We start from the raw sequence: 12242 nt of genomic DNA on the forward strand, positions 1-12242 counted from the left end.
GTGTGACCGCCCAGGCGTGTATTACCTCATTGACCTCCATGATCCCCAGAGTGCAGCTGGTACACAACTGAGGGTGTGTTTAATCGGGAACACCCAGGAGGAGAAGCGGCTAGAGGACGAGATGCACTCAGACCAACACTGGGCGTGGGAGTGGGTATTCCATTCAGAGTGGGATCTTCAGGAGTTTTCAAGAACAAACCTGACTTGCCCTGTGCTCCAAAACTCTTTGGAATTTTCCGACTAGAGAATAAAGAGAATAAAAAAAAATCCAGTCTTTGTTGCTTTGTTCTCTTAACAGTTCTTTCTGGCCTAAGTCAGCCTGGTGATTTGCTGTGGAGCTTGTTTAGGAGATATTTGGATTTGGAGAATTGAAAGACTCTCATTTATGTTCCCTGGTTTTTGTTTTATGTCCCCCCTTCATCTCTATTATAGTTATTTGCACATATGTATACATGTGATAGTTATATGTTTCCTTGAAGCGTCTCTGATGTGAGGAAATAATATATCTGCTGCTTTGTATTCACACATTACGGAAGTGTGAGTGTGTTTAGATCATACATGTGTGGAGGTATGGGTATACTTTGAGAGGAAACCAAACATGAGACGTTTTCGCCATCAGCTTGGTCTAAAGCATATCTGTGAGGCATTTTCTTGGCTACTGACTGATCCAGGATAGGCCTGCTTATCATGGGCTGGTGGTCCTGGGCTGTATAAGAAAGCATGCTCAACACAACAGCCAGAGAGCAAGCCCCTGAGCAGCATTTTGCTATGACCTCTGCATCAGCTCCTTTTTCCATGTTCTTTCCTTGAGCTCATGCCCTGGTTTTCCTCAGCAATGGAAGTGGCCTATAAGCTAAGATAAACTCTTTCCCCTCAAGTTACTTTTGGCCATGGTGTTTATGACAGCAAGAGAAAGCAGACTAAGATGGAGGCTGCTCATTCATTTCCTGACTGCCCAGACCCAAATAGTCACGGAGAAACTATATTAGTTACAACAGTGGCCAACAACTCAGGTGTATTTCTAGCTAGCTCTTATATCTTAAATTAACCCATTTGTAGTTTGTACTTTACCATGAGACTCATGGTTTGTTACCTTTTGCTTCTTGGGCAGCTTAATGGCATCTGACTCTTTCAGCAGCTACATGGTGTCTCCTCGACTCTACCTACTCTCTATATATCTCTGTTCAGAAATCCTGCCTGGCTTTACTCTGATAAGCCATTGGTCAAAACAGCTTTATTTATCAACCAATAAAAGCAACACATAGACAGAAGGATATCCCACATCATCTCTACTTTTCTGACTAATTAAAAAGGAAGACTTTTAACTTTAGCATAGTAAAATTACATATAACAAAGTACGTATTAAGAAAGAATCATAGTTACCGTATTTAGTTTATTTGTATTAGGCAAAAATTAAAATATTCTATCATCTATCTTTGTGAGTCTAAAGTTTTGTATCTAATTTGTCTTTTATCATAACTGAGGAAAGCTCTGTCTAGTCTTCAACTCCATCAAAGACTCCAGAAGGATATAATAATATTACCTAAGTTAACAGTCAGGGAGCATTTTCTTAAGGGAGCCCATGCTTCTGCTCCTCACCAGCAAACAGAGTCTATCTGGAAAAAAAATGGGACTACCAATAAGCTGCAGCTAGCTCCTGGTTTTCTGGGTAGGAGCATAGTAACTACCTTCAGAACAGTAACTATTGAAGTCTTTTTCACTGTCTGAAATCGCAGTGCTGCTCTTTGCTCCTGCCCCTTTCTCCAGAAATCACAAACATTGCTGTACTAGACCTTCATCTTGTGGTATGTTCCTATTAGAACAGTAATTTTTATTTCTTCTTTTTAGTAAACATACATTGAATAAGTGTGGGTGGAAAACAGGCAGTTAATCCCAATAAGACTGATTATTTTTATTCAATGTAGAATGCTGAATGTTATTTTCTATCTTAGCCTGTAATCTTTTCTTCTTAATTTTCTAATGACTAGCACACAATCAATCTTGAATCCATCTCTCGTTAAATATATAATAAATTGTAATGACATAGGTAATAAGAAAGGACCTAAAACAGTCTTTCCTTTTATTTTAAGAAAAAAAAAGTTATGCTTTACTTGTTACTAAAATACACGAGGAATAATTATGGTTGTTCTTATTACCATAATTTCACAATGATTTTTTTGGCTGTATGTTCTTTTAGTTATATGTTAGTTTTTTCCCCTATAATTATTGTTTCCTAATTAATTGATCTAGTATATAGCTGAGGGAGTAAAAGCTTATTTCTAGAGACTAACATATAACATGTTTGCTTGTGTTCGTTTTAGGAAAACCTCACAGCACTGGGAGTTCTGAGCGGATTCAGCTCTCAGGAATGTACAATGTCCGAAAAGGCAAAATGCAGTTGCCAGTGAACCGATGGACAAGACGCCAGGTTATCCTGTGTGGGACGTGCTTGATAGTATCGTCTGTGAAAGACAGCTTGAGTGGAAAGATGCATGTTCTGCCACTAATTGGTGGAAAAGTAAGTGTAAAACAAGGTATTTCAGCATTTGTAAGGACGTTTCAGCCATTTCTGTAAAAAAAGGGAGATGGATTTGGCTTGTCTGAACTCCTACTTCCTGATATTGGTTACTAGAACTGTGAAGATAACAATACCATTGGATCATGAGGGAAAGTGGATCAACAGAATGTCATTGTTCTATTTTAGAGTGCAGATGATAAACTCATTATAAGTAGACACCTTCTGTTAACTATTTTTTACCTATCACTTATAAAATAGAACCTGTTTTCTCAGGGAAGTAGTAAATTCTTTGATGATTTATTTATAAGCAAGTATTAAATTATCTCTTGGGGGTAGCATCACTATAATCACACCAGTGTTTGCTGTTTTTAAAATGATGTCATTTGTTAAAGGTTCTCGTTTAGATGAGAAATAGTTTGTTGGAATTGGGGACATATGAAACAAGTATTACCTTCCTTTATTCATTCATTCATTCATTCATCCATCCATCCCTCCCCCCCCCTTGATGGGGAAGGATGTAGATCTAGATGGAGAATGCAGTTAGAGGAAAAATAAGAAGCCATTTTTTTTTTTGTGAAAATACAAACTTAAAAATATTGACACAGGTCTGATACGTTCTAGAAGTCGGAATTGAAGGTAAAGGCTAGATCTGCACAGTGATAGTGGCTTTGATGTTCAGCAGCTCTGTGGTTTAGTCTGTCCTTGGGAATGCTCTGTGCTAGTTGCTCTGTCCTCTCCTGCATACTGTAGCCCCAGGAAGGCTGATACTCAAGCTGTTTCACCATAGAAGGTAGATTTAAATCTATTCATTCTTCCATTTTGAAACCACTGTGTGTTAACCTTTCAGCTTTAAGAGCTGAGTGAAACTATGTATGTAGTTAAGGATGACCTTGAATCTGACTCCTGATTCACCTGCCTGGGATTACAGATGTTTGCCACCACAGCTAGTTTGTTTCCGAACCCAGACTTGACACATGGTAGGCAAGTTTTCTACCAAGCAGACACATCCATGGCCCACTGAGTACAGTTTATCGTTTCACAGTTTGCCTTTTTATGGATTAATGAAAATTTTGCCATTAATGTTGTCATTATTGATGATTCTTTTAAAGTATAGACATAGTTAACGTTTGGTTTATATGTAAAGTCTGCCTTGTTTGCCGTGCTGGGTGTTTGCATAGGCAAATGTGATATAATGATTTATTGCTTAGCTTTTGTGATACTAAGAAATGGGAAGTCAACCATCTGTGCCTTTGAACAGCTTATGATTCCATATCAGGAGAAGAAGGGTGGATACATCATCATTTGCATTATAGCTGTAAGTAGTGCACAGAAAGCAAGAGCACTGTGGGAGGTTAGTAAAAGGGCAATGCTTTGTAGGGGGAAGAAAGCATTTTGTAATGAAAGACATAACAATAATAGAAATTGAAGTGTGAAAAATCTTTTGACATTTAAAGTGGGAACAAGATTATTCTTCTCAGAGAGAGGCAGAAGAGCAGGTGGAATGTTCAGGTAAGGTCAGAAAATCCGTCTATAATTAGCTTTGCCGTTCAGAGGCCAGTCCTGTTTCCCAGGCCTGTTATTGGATAGACTTCTACTATTGAGTGAATTGAAAGTTAATAGCTTCCGCTTTTTACAAGCAGATCTTGTCAAACCTGCTTTGTGCTGTCTTTAAAAATAATGGAGCTTGTTGAAAACCAAATCTTTAAAAACCTGTTGACCGAGTTAGGAGAAAATCATTCACTTTTTGTAATTTGAGCTTTCATTAGTGTTTGTCGATATCTTTTTGTCATCCTGTTTTAGTTGGTAAAGGAAAAACTGAGATTAAATGCAAGAGCCTTTTTTCTTTCTTTTTAATTTATATGTGGAAGAGCTGGAAGTAAAGCGTGGGGCAAATGGTCATAGTCTAGTGGCAGTTGCTATTGTATCAGTTTTCCACATCAACAGGCATGATCATTTTACAGTTTTCAAATAACAAGTGCCTTCATTGTTTTTTTAATTCTATTGATTTTTTTTATTGAGCTCTACATTTTTCTCTGCTCCCCTCCTCTTCAACCCTCTCCCAAGGTCTCCATGCTCTCAATTTACTCAGAAGATCTCGTCTTTTTCTGCTTTCCATGTGGATTAGATCTATGTATGTTTTTCTTAGGGTCCTAAGTTGTCTAGGTTCTCTGGGATTGTGATTTGTAGGCTGGTTTTCTTTGCTTTATGTCTAAAAGCCACTTATGAGTGAATACATATGATAATTGTCTTTCTGGGTCTGGTTTACCTTATTCAAAATATTCAAAATGATGTTTTCTAGCTTCATCCATTTCCCTGCAAAATTCAAGATTTTTTCCTGCTGTGTAGTACTCCATTGTGTAAATGTACCACGTTTTCCTTATCCATTCTTTGGTCGAGGGACATTTAGGTTGTTTCCAGGTTCTGGCTATGACAAAAAATGCTGTTATGAACATAGCTGAGCACGAGTCCTTGTGACATGATTGAGCATCCTTTTGATATATACCCAAAAGTGGGTCTTGAGGTTGTTTCCTAATTTTCTGAGAAATTGCCACACTGACATCCAAAGGGGCTGTACCAGCTTGTACTCCCACCAGCAATGCAGGAGAACACTCCTTTACCCCACAACCTCTCCAGCCTAAGTTGTCATCAGTGTTTTTGATCTTGGACATTCTTACAGGTGTAAGATGGAATCTCAGAATTGTTTTGATTAGCATTTCTGTAATGACTAAGGATGTTGAGTATTTCCTTAAGTGTCTTTCGGCCATTTTAGATTCCTCTGTTGAGAGTTCTCAGTTTTAGTCTGTATTCCATTTTTTTTTTTTTGGATTATTTGTTCTTTTGATGACCAAATTTTTGAGTTCTTTGTATATTTTGGAGATCAGCCCTCTGTCTGATGTGAGATTGGTGAAGACCTTTTTCCATTCTGTAGGCTGTCGTTTTGTCCTGTTGACTGTGTCCTTTGCTTTACAGTTCCATTTATTAATTGTTTCTCTCAGTGTCTGTGCTGCTGGGGTTATATTTAGGAAGTGGTTCCCTTTGCCAGTGCGTTCAAGTGTACTTCCCACTTTCTCTTCTATGAGGTTCAGTGTGGCTGGCTTTATGTTGAGGTCTTTGATCCATTTGAACTTGAGTTTTGTGCATGGTGATAGAAATGGTTCTGTTTTCATTCTTCTACATGTTGATATCCAGTTGTGCAAGCACCATTTGTTAAATATGCTTTCTTCTTTTCGTTTGATTTTTTTTTGCATCTTTGTTAAAATTCACGTGTTCGAAGGTGTGTGAATTAATATCTGGGTTTTCGGTTTGGGTGGCTTCATTGTTAAAGAAAACTGACTTGTACTAGTGAGTTGTCTCTGAGTAGTGGCACTTGTTGCCAAGCCTGATGATCTGAGTTTGATCCCTGGGATCCACACGGTAGAATGCCAGAACCAACTCTTTCCAAGTTATCCTCTGACGTTTTTATGCATCTTGCCCCCCCCCCCCACACACACCTGTATCCTCTGACATCCTTATGCATCTTGGCCATTATACATACAGACACACATACACACAACTGTATTCTCTGATGTCCATATGCATCTCAGCCATTGTGCATACAGACACACAAACACACAATTGTAGTTTTTAAAGATGTTAAAGCTGTCTTAAAGTGTTGTTGAAAAAGTATTTTAAATAAAGATACATTTTTATTCATTGTGTTCTCATGTCAAATTTGCTCTCTAGAGTTAAACTGATTATTAGCTAATGTATTTGATTAAGGTTTTAATATTTTTACCTAATCAACTAAAGATGAGCAATAAATGAGCTGTTCCTGTTTTGTTTTGTACAATTCAGGGAATTATCTAAGATAGCCGTACCTTCAGTAGTTGGGTAGATGGCAGAAGCTGATGGTGAAACATCAAGTCATAATAATAATAATAATAATAATAATAATAATAATCAGGCCACTGGAGTGTTCTGATTAAGTGGACATTCTTTAAGATAGAGGCTTTTCATTGTATGGATTTTGTAAGATGTCACGTTTACATAGTTTTCATTTTAATGTTCTAATCTGTAAATATTTCATAGTTTCTATAGTTTTTAAAGTAATTTTTCTACTTATGAATGTTAGGGATTGTTCTACTTTATTAACATTCCATGTTTTTGTTGTTACAGAGTTGTTGACATAATCTTGGATTGATATTCTTTCTGGTAAATACATTTTTAAGGCAGAAATTCTTGTTTAAAACAGAATTTCTATGCCCAGGAACATTTGATATATGTAGAAATGTTTATGATGTTCCGAGGAGAGAACAGGCAGCTTGCCCTTGAGCCTGTACTGCCTTGGGTGTGCCTCACTTTCACAGTTCGCCATCGAGGAGCCCACACTTGGGCTCTAGAGTATGTCTTGCTTTCTTCTAAGTATCCATTTTTCATCAACATGTTTAAGCCTGTATCAAGACATTTTTATTAAACTTCAACTCTACTTCATAAACTGGCTACTTTCGAAAATTCTTTTCAACATTGAAGCTGTGAATTCTAGTTTGGACCAAATCTAAGGGTAGTTCTCAGGCTCATGAAGGTGATAATGGGGCGCTGTGTCTCCTGCCTCTGCCCCTAGAACACTGACAGGACAGTGAGTCATCAGTTGACAATAGTTTCTGTGACAACGTGACAGAAACATAGGGGAGCACAAGAAACCCAAAAGGAAAACAGCAACAAAAAGTATTGAAACACTGACTTTGAAGTTAGTGTCACCATGATCCTAGAACTACCAGATCTTGTTGCCTTAAAATAGTAATTTTTCGTTCATATAACATGTCCACTATGAGTTGGTGGATTTGGGGTTGATTTCTCTTTCTGCACACTGTGTAGGGACACTGCATGATAATCTGCTCTTCTGTTTAATATTGGTGACCTGTGGCAGAGGAAGGAGGAACTGGTTCTTGTCTTTTGGAAGAGTTATCTTTCCATGTGTGTTGTGAGTGTTAATGTGCATGAATGAAAGCAGGTGAGATGAGAACATCTAGTGTCCTTTCAGTCACTGCTGCCTGCTCCTGTTCCTGAACCTCATGGCTAAACTGGAAGTCAGCAGCTCTAGCAGTCTTCTTCCCGCCCACATTGGAGCTGTGGTTGTGGGTATTTGTAAGGAAGGACTGGTGGCTGGTTTAATGCTTTCTTTCAAGCCCCACTCTTATATATTTAGATCTGAAATAGTGATGTATCCCACTCTTGTCAGCAGCTTATAGGCAGAATTATTTATGTTGACTTTACTTTTGTAAGGGGTGTGGGAAGTTCTGAGAAGTAGGTGGAGTGTCTGGTGAATACCAGTATCCTTGCTGCAAAGGCATTAAGAAACCTAGCAAGGATTTCCAGAGTGAAACACCACACAGCAGGTCAGACAGGTCCTCAACAGTGAAGAGCTCAATCCAAATGAGCTACCAGCAATACACTGTTCTTGAGTGTGTGCACTGGAGAATATTGCTGGCCTCTAGAAGGTAAGCACAGTCATATCACATGATGGTACCCAGTTTGCTTGCCAAGGTGTAATTTTACACTCACTCTAAAGTACATGTCTAATTGTCTTTTATATTTTTATCATGACTTTCTTAACTTACAGTGTGTATACACCTGTGAGTGCATGTGGGCACCATGGTGTATGTATGACGGTCAGAGGACAACCTGGAGCATTGGTTTTCCCCTTCTATGATAGAGGATTCAGATCAAATTCAGGTTGTTGGGCTGGGTACCAAGTGCCTTTACCTGTTGAGCCCCCACATCATTCTTTTAAATTTAAGATTTAATTTTCTTTTTAATTATGTGCTTGTGTTGTGGGGGCGGTGCATACACTTGAATAATGGTGCCTATGAAGGCCAGCAGAGGAAGTCAGATCACCTAGAATGGGTTACATGGATGCTGGGAACAGAGCTGCTGTCCTCTAAAGTAGCACAGCCTCCTCACCATTGATCCATCCCTTCAGCTCCAGTTTCTACTTTTGTTATTATTGCCATTTAGTGTAGAGTTCATTCAGCTTTTGGTTTTAAGTTTTCTGTCTAATAAGTTCCATGCTAAGAAAATTAATTTCCTCATTTCCTAAATATTAAAAGATGTTTAATTTCCCTTTGTGCTTGCTTGATTTCATTGCACAGATTTTGACATGCATTTGTTTAGTTCTAAACTTTTAGGTTATAATTTTTTTTAAAACCTGAGATGTTTAGAAGTATGTATTTGAAAAGTGTGTCATGTATGGACTGGATTTCTAGCTGCAGTGGAAAATTTGCCTAGCATACCCAGGCTCTGGCAGTCCTCAGCCCGGAAAGAGCAAGCTGTATGAGTGTGCTATTCATCTTCTAAACATACACAGATTGTAAACTGATTTTCACTAATGATTCCTGGGTGATTGCATTTTGAACAGTGTCATCATAATGACAGTTTAAAAAATCCCTTTGTACATTCTTTATGGCCCTTCTGGTCAATCGAGTTTGTATAGCATGTTTTGTTTACCCTTTTCTCTTTGTGGATAATTTATTGTGAATGGGAGTTTATTGTTTTAATTCTAGGAGGAAGAAGCCCAAACCTTGTTGTGAAGTAAGAAAGGAAGGGCCTGTACTGCTTTTCAGTAGGAAGAAGGGAATTTCATTTGGGTGATGAATTCTAATGAAGATAAAAATCCTCCTGTTTTGATTTGTCAATCAAATTATTGTTTGAGATGCAAGCATGTGGCTGTTAGGAAGAGGCACATAAGTGGGAAGAGATGCAGGTGTGGTTAGCAGCTAATTGAGCTTCTGCTGACTTACTTGCCTTTGTTGTCTGCTCCTCACAGGTGGAAGAAGTGAAAAAGCACCAGCACTGCTTAGCATTCAGCTCTTCAGGGCCCCAAAGCCAGACTTACTACATCTGCTTTGATACTTTCACGGAGTACTTACGGTGGCTGCGGCAAGTCTCCAAGGTGAGTAGTGCTTATGCAGGAGCCTGCACTCCTGCTTTGTGCCTTCCTCAGTTCCAAACAGTTTTCTACACTTTGGTTTTCTCTCTTGGATATACTAGTGATTAGCAAGCTTTATTATTTAGAAAGCTAAGTATGGGTGAAAACGAGCACCCCCCCCATAATTTTAGTTTAGCCCCTAAACATAGCATTTTTTAAATTAAGGTATATTTCTTTCTTTTTTCTTCCTTCCTTCTTTCCTTCCTTTCCTCCCTCCCTTCTTTCAGAATTTCATTTGAGTATTTTAAATCATGTCTATCCCCCTTCCTCCCCCCTCAACTCCTTCTACTTCCCCCACTTATTCTCAAATTTATGACTTCTTTAATTATTATTATTGGTGTGGTGTGGTGTGGTATAGTGCGTGTGTGTATGCACATGCATGATACAACCTTCTGAGTTCATTTAGTGTTTCTCGTTTGTATATATGTCTGATGCTGACCACTTGGGATTGGATAACTATCCTTGGAGAACATTGATTCTGTTCTCTTATCAGCCATTGATTGGCTGTAGCTCTTCATCTAGGGGCAGAACTGTCGTTGGTCGTGCTAGAGGAGCAGCCGGTGGCAATTGAGTTCCAGGTGTCAGCACGCCATCAGGAAACTCTTTGGTGGGCCCATTTTGTTTAAGCAGGGCCACAGAACTGCAGACCCTGGAACGTCTTTTGCTTCTTCTGTGCCTTTCCATGTTTGCTGCAACTCTCTTTCTCTGGTATCTAGCATGCTATGAGTGCATATAGGGAGACCTCCACTGACAGTAATATAGTGTTTAGCTCTTGGAAACATCCCATTCTACTGGGCATTTTTACCTGTGGATTGTCAAGAAGATGACTTCTCCCTAAGCTGTACTATCTAATTTGATAATAATAATCAGAGCTTATACAGAGTTTTTATGAATAAAAATAAATACAAGGATGTGTTTCAAAACTAGGGTCTGTGAGTCTCACCTAAGGAGCCACATGAATTGTAGCTCAAGTTAATGACTAGCAATTGAGTCCCAATAAGTCTTTTAACCTTAATGTTGGGAGATGTTCACAGGTTTCGGGGTGCATCATAGCTGAAACCAAGCTTTGAAAATAACAAAGTTAGACTAAGATGTTTTTGTTAAATAGTTTTGTGGTGAAAAACCCAAGAAGACAATCTAAAGTTTTAGAAAGGCACAAAATGTGGACCTCATTAAGGTCAGGGAACAAGAACAAAGCAACCCAATTGTCATTGGCTGATGGACCTTTCTTGCTAGGATTGGTTGATATCCAAAGGAAATGATTAATTCCTCATACCCTCAATCTCCTGATATAAAAAACTGCTGATGAGTGGGTATATACCCAAAGATTTAAGGTAGAGCTGGCTGATTCTTTTTCATATATAATAGTTTAGGTTTGGGATTCCTCTAAGACTCCTTATAAGATTACCTCTCAAGATAAGTAATAAAATAATTGGCCTTTTCTTTATAACTTTAGATTGCAGTCTGCCAGTAAAAGACCTTGTTGCAAGGAGGGACAGCTTGTTCATCCTGGCCACCCGGCTAGCTTAGCCCCGAAATAACCACACAGAAACTGTATTAATTAAATCACTGCTTGGCCCATTAGCTCTAGTTTCTTATTGGCTAATTCTTACATCTTAATTTAAGCCATTTCTATTAATCGGTGTATCGCCATGTGGCAGTGGCTTGCTGGGTAAAATTCCCAGCATTTGTCTCTGGTGGATCCATGATGTCTCTCCGATTCTGTCCTTCTTTCTCCCAGCATTTAGTTCCTTTTTCCCTGCCTACCTAAGTTCTGCCATATCAACAGGCCCAAAGCAGTTTCTTTATTAACCAATGAAAGCAGCACAAAGACAGAAGGACCTCCTACATCAAGACCTGACAGGAATCCTTGCTTGTCCACATGGTTAATCTATCAAAAGTTGCTTGGGTATGAATGTATGTGGGTTCTGGGGATAATCACCTGTAGAACATAGAATGTTTCATCATGAAAGGAATATGCAAAACATGTTGTTTTTTACTGTTTGTTTTGTATTCATTGTAATCGTTCACTTGAAAAACAGAGTGTAGCCACATTGTAAATCCTATATTGCCTGAGAAACTTTTCTGGAGTATATAAGCTGTAGAAAAAAGTATACAGTAGAAAGAACAGAAAAAGAACATAGAAGGAACGTGAGAGAAGAGAAGAATAAAGAAGGAAGCTATCAAGAGAGGGTATGTTTCTTTTTCTAACCCCCCCCTCAGGTAGAAAAGTCTAGTTTACACTGTATTTCTCTGAAACCCCTGTACTGCTGGATGTAGGCTCCCCAACAGCAGTACAGAACTTTGTGACTGAGCCATCAAGCTAGTCCCATAGGTACCATAGTTGCAATCATTTCTTGGGTCTACTAGACAATAGCTAATTGTCTAATTAGCTTAATGTTCACTCATTAGGAGGTAATTCCTGCCTGGTACTATGAACCTAGACCTAGCTAAGCTATCTGTGACTAAAGAGGTCATTGATTCTAGAGAGAACATATTAGTGCCATTTTCATGAAGCAGTATAATTTATAACTGTATTTTAAATACTTACCCTTCTATCCACAAATAAGTGTACCACTCACCCCTCATCAAATCAGTTGTTTTTTGCAGTAGATGTAGGTCGTTACAGACATCTGTAACTGGTCACAATACAGAGAATAAGTGACTGTGGGATGCACAGACTAAACTAATGCATATGTAGTACAACTCCTCCACGTAAGGCTTAGAGAAAATTGCTGTAGTGCAGGCAGAGTGATTGTA

At 38.6% G+C, this 12242-nt stretch overlaps 1 protein-coding gene across 1 annotated transcript in view; it reads left to right on the top strand.

Moving 5' to 3' along the window:
- Positions 1-12242, top strand: part of Phlpp1 (PH domain and leucine rich repeat protein phosphatase 1) — a 212216-nt gene that overhangs the window by 81135 nt on the left and 118839 nt on the right. The window contains exons 2-3 of the mRNA XM_038349966.1: positions 2322-2518; positions 9321-9446. Of these exons, the coding sequence (XP_038205894.1) occupies positions 2322-2518; positions 9321-9446 (323 nt within the window). The remainder of the gene's footprint in view (positions 1-2321; positions 2519-9320; positions 9447-12242) is intronic.

The sequence above is a fragment of the Arvicola amphibius genome, chromosome 12 (assembly GCF_903992535.2).
Source record: "Arvicola amphibius chromosome 12, mArvAmp1.2, whole genome shotgun sequence".
In the NCBI taxonomy this organism is placed as follows: domain Eukaryota; kingdom Metazoa; phylum Chordata; class Mammalia; order Rodentia; family Cricetidae; genus Arvicola; species Arvicola amphibius.